This window comes from Lucilia cuprina, chromosome 4 (assembly GCF_022045245.1).
Source record: "Lucilia cuprina isolate Lc7/37 chromosome 4, ASM2204524v1, whole genome shotgun sequence".
Lineage (NCBI taxonomy): Eukaryota > Metazoa > Arthropoda > Insecta > Diptera > Calliphoridae > Lucilia > Lucilia cuprina.
Window position 1 is genome coordinate 81,867,883 of NC_060952.1, and position 4,691 is coordinate 81,872,573.

General features: G+C 34.2%; 2 protein-coding genes across 2 annotated transcripts in view; both read left to right on the forward strand.

The window, feature by feature from the left end:
* Positions 1-2,704, forward strand: part of LOC111678492 (putative GPI-anchored protein pfl2) — a 22,691-nt gene extending 19,987 nt beyond the window's left edge. The window contains exons 3-4 of the mRNA XM_046947933.1: positions 1,686-2,596; positions 2,661-2,704. Of these exons, the coding sequence (XP_046803889.1) occupies positions 1,686-2,596; positions 2,661-2,704 (955 nt within the window). The remainder of the gene's footprint in view (positions 1-1,685; positions 2,597-2,660) is intronic.
* Positions 1,664-3,606, forward strand: LOC111678487 (protein tipE). The gene has a single exon (XM_023439857.2). It carries the CDS (start codon positions 2,833-2,835, stop codon positions 3,604-3,606), a length of 774 nt encoding a protein of 257 aa, XP_023295625.1. The 5' UTR covers positions 1,664-2,832.
* Positions 3,607-4,691: the final 1,085 nt, after the last annotated feature.

Consider the following 4,691-nt stretch of genomic DNA (forward strand, 5'->3'; position numbering starts at 1 on the left):
TCTAGTTCAGTTCTAGTTCAGTTCTAGTTCAGTTCTAGTTCAGTTCTAGTTCAGTTCTAGTTCAGTTCTAGTTCAGTTCTAGTTCAGTTCTAGTTCTGTTCTAGTTTGCTTTTAGTTTTCCTTTTGTGATAATTATAAGATGTTTACCACACTGTTAATTCTGTATGCAAAAATAAATTATGAATGAATTAAATAAAATTTTTTCCTAGTGTTTTGTGTAAAATAATTTTTATTTTAAAATAAAATAGGAAATTTTATTATATATTAAAAAAACAGCTTTTGGTAATGTTTGTATTTACATTTTTAAAATATGTATAACTATTTTTTTTTCAAATCTTTTCAGCAAATATAATAAAACACCCACAAAAATGCTTAAGGCAGACAAAGTGAAAATCTATAAATTGAAAATTTGCAAAGTGAAACAGTTCTAAATTTTATACGATAAAAATAACATTAAATAAATAATAATTTTTTATACTTAAATTAAAATACATTTTTATAATAAAACCTCAATAGATAAAACAATAGATTGTAAATAATGTAACCAGAAAACTAGAAAAAATACAACAACAAATTTCTTCACTCAACCTTTAAACAGCTGTAAATGAAAATGAAAAACCTGTGCAAAATGCAAAGAAATTATACATAAAAATTGTGGTGCAAAAAAAAAATAGAAGAAGAAACAAAAACAAAATCTTTCATTATCACTAGGCCACCCATATAAAATAAAATGAAATAAAGTGAAATTAGAAAAAAGAACGAAGAAAAAATAAAATAGGAGACAAATATTAAAGGAACGTTTTACTCTCGCTTAAATAAACCGAAATCAGCTGATTTGCCTTAAATAAACAACAATAACAACAACTCATTTAATAGGAAAAGTAAAAAATAAAAAAAAAAATTACCTAAAAGTATACTATAAAAGTACTCAAAGAGTGGAAATAAAAAAGAGCAAGCGCTAAAGGTCAACTGAGCTAAAGAGAGAAAGATAAATAAATAGCAACCGAGAGCAAAAAAAAACAGTAAAAGTAAAATCAAAGTGCGGGTGTTAAAAAGTAATACAAAAACAAAACGTTATGCTAAATAAATTGAGAATAACTCATTTAACTCTCTTCTCTAACAACTCACTCTCATCTTCTATATTCACACATTCTGTCTCTTTAACTCTAACAAATGATGTGCGACTGTTGAGTGTAATCGGGTTTAAAAGTGTATAGAAAAAAATAAGAAGAAAAGAAAGCTAGAAAAAAGTAAAGAAAATAAATAAATTAAAATACCCATACAAACGCGAGAGTGCATTTCCGTTATGAAAACGTAACAGAGCAGCCATTCAGCTCGTAACGTTAATGTCTCAGTAGTCGTGTTATCATCTCAGTGCAATGTTGTGATTTTAAGTGTACAGAAGAGAGCAAGAAGGAATAAATTCTTCATCAACAAAAAAGAAAAAGACAACTTTTACACTCTTGTTAAAGCTGCTTGAGGGAAAAGGAAAAAAAGATTTGAAATCAAGGAAATTAAATAAAAATTAAATTTAAAAAAGTTAGTTTTCTAAAAATTTAAACGAAAATAAAAAAATAAAAAATTTTTTTTTGTTAAATGTTTCAATTGCTATTAATTGAAAGCAAAATAATAGTGAAAATAACACATAATAATAGAAAATAAAATACCGAGCAAAATTTGTATAGTTTTTATTTCCTTAACAAAAATTTCAACACTGGCAACATACAAGCCTCAAAAAGTATTAAAAACGACGACGTCGTTTGCGTCTCAGACGCTACGGCTGCCACTGCTGCTCATCGTATTGTTTCCCGTGCAGCCGGCAGCAATAACGTCGTCGTCGTCTCAGCCGCTAATCATACGGCCAACGAAAGCAACAACATCAGCATCAACACCACAGCTACAGCCACTACCACTTATAATATTGCCACCACCACTACCAGCAACAACAACAACAGCAACAACGCCAGCATCATTTCCACTTCGGCAGCCATACATAGCCAACAGGAACAGCAACAAACTAAAAACGACGACGACATTGTCAGCAATATTAATATTACAGCTTCTGGCTCTCAGAACATTTCCACCATTTTACTCACCTCGAATTCGAACTCGAATTCCAACGCTGTTGTCATATCTACCACACTACCCAACTCGGAGTCTTGTACATCTACAACACCTTTGTGTGGTGGCCTCACCACTTCGAAAACTACTTCAACCATTTCATCGTCAATTGATACGACTGTTACATCTCCCAGCCTGCAGCAGAAAACTGTTATCAACACCACCCCCTCTACAGACGCTGTTAGCAACGTTGTGAGCTCTCCTCCACCACTATCAACATTAGCATCAACATCCTCATCTTCAGCAGCTAAAATACAATCAACTCCCCCAACACACACCTCCTCCAAATCCTCTACACCCCTGGCGAAACAAAAACAATCCCAACCCCTCCAACTACCCACTTCACCCTTAACATCTCAACCCTATCAACATACAACTGCAGCAACAACATCGTCAACAACAACAGCTGCTGTTGTTGTTATCGGTTGCTCAACGTGTGAGGCTTTAAAACGAAAACAACAGCAACAATATTTGGGTAAAACAACACCCACTACAACGAGTTGTTCTCAGACGACGTTTGCTTACACGACTGCTTGCAGAGGTTGTGCTGCTGTTGCAGCTGCATCAGCCACATCGCAAATAGTAACAACAAATCAAGCAGCAGCTTCGGCTGCTGCCACTGCTGTTAATAGTGCTGCTGCTGATACTGCTGCCGCTGCTAGTGCTGGTGCTGGTGCCTATAATAATCGCCCTGTGTGCACGGACAATAATATGAGGAGTGGCAGTTCGGAATTACTACTCGAGCAGCAACAACAAGAGTTACGGTTACGTAAATTACGAGAACTGGCTCCAAAAAAGAAAAATGGAAATCGGCGCTATCGTTCGTGGCGCGAACGTGCCAGTTTTTATGGTACCTCCACTCTTGCCTTCTTTTCGGTGACCGCCGGTGCGTCTCTATTGTTCCTCGTTCCCCTCTACGTCGATCCGGCGATATCAACTTTAAGTCACGATTTTATCGATTCCCCAACACTGTGCACGACCACACGACGCGAAGATCTTGTCGGCATTTTTAATTGTTCGTGGAGTTCATGTCGCGAGGGCTGCACCTCCGATCTATACAAGTGTGTTCATATCTATGTGACGTTTATCGAAGAGAATATAACGATACCCGAAAACATGACCGACTACACGAACTACACGGCCGATTGGACGCAATCGGAGGAAGCCACACTTCTAGTGAATATCAAAGGGTGTGGCTATCCGCCCACGGTGACGTGTAAAACATTTAATGCTTTCTACGGTGTCGAGGGCGCCATCTATCCGTGCTATTATTCGCGTAAAAATAAAACGGTCGTACTGACGTCCTACAATCACGACGATCAGGTCAACTATATAATACATTTTTTTGCAGTGCCATTTGTGATAACATTGATCTCATCGATAGCTTTGTGTATTTGGCACTGTGACTGCCGTTGTAAAAAGGATCGAAGCCATCGACGCAATCGGCCACAGTGTCGAAGGCCACGCATAGAAAATTTAAGGTGAGTTAAAGTGAGATATTTATCATTTATTTTTTCACTTTTATATCCCACATAATCTAAAGTGTGAGTGTGAATATAAAAAAGAGTAAAAAAAACTTTTATGTGAAAATTAATAAAACAACAATAGAAAAAGAAGAATAAAGAACAGAAAACAAAGAAACAGGATAAAATTCTTTTGTTTAATCTTGTTGTTTATCTTGTATGCTTAGTTTTTTCCTTTGTTGTTTCTTTTTTTTAATGTTTTGTTTATGTTATAAATGGAGTTGGTAAGGGAAGTTAGGGCATATCAGAGAATTTTCAGCTTTATCTGTTTAATATTTAAGAGTTCGTGTGTATGTGTTTATTTTTTGTTGCCATTACTCGCAGGTTATTTTCATTGCTAATGAAATGTTGCATTAAGTCAATGCAATTTAAGTGTGTGTGTGTATTACTGTTTATATTGTTGCCTGTGTTCTGCCAACATTTTTTCTTGTAGTTGTTGTTTTTCCGTAATAGGTGTGTAGAGGGGAGTGTTAAAAGCTAAACTTAACCAAATTGTTGTTTTGATAGAATAAACGTGTTTATGTTATTGTTGGCTTTCTATGCATTTTATCCCAAAGTGTGTGATTTTGTGTGTGTGTGAGTTATGTAGGAGTATTGTTTGCTTAAAATCAAGATTAAAATTGTGCACAAAATAATAGCGTTTTGATGTTCATGATATTCATGGAAAAATATTGTAAAATATATATATTTATTTAATTGAAAATTACTAATTAGAAAATAGTTTACCATTTATTTTTTAAGATGAGCTGTGATTAGTTTTTAAATGAATGTAAAATTAATTTAATACATTTATATAATAATTTTTCTAAAAGACTAAAAGTGTTGAAAGTCGGCAGAAAATAGTATGGCACATTTTGTTGCCAATATTAGATCATTTTTAATCTTATAATAAAAATTATATTTGTGTTAGTTCTATTCTAGCTCTGTTCTAGTTCTTTACTAGTTCTGTTCTGTTCTAGTTCTGTTCTAGTTCTGTTCTAGTTCTGTTCTAGTTCTGTTCTAGTTCTGTTCTAGTTCTGTTCTAGTTCTGTTCTAGTTCTGTTCTAG

What these genes read in the sequence shown, in the direction of transcription:
- LOC111678487 (XM_023439857.2), top strand. Translation starts at nt 2,833, where the DNA reads ATGAGGAGTGGCAGTTCGGAATTACTACTCGAGCAGCAACAACAAGAG.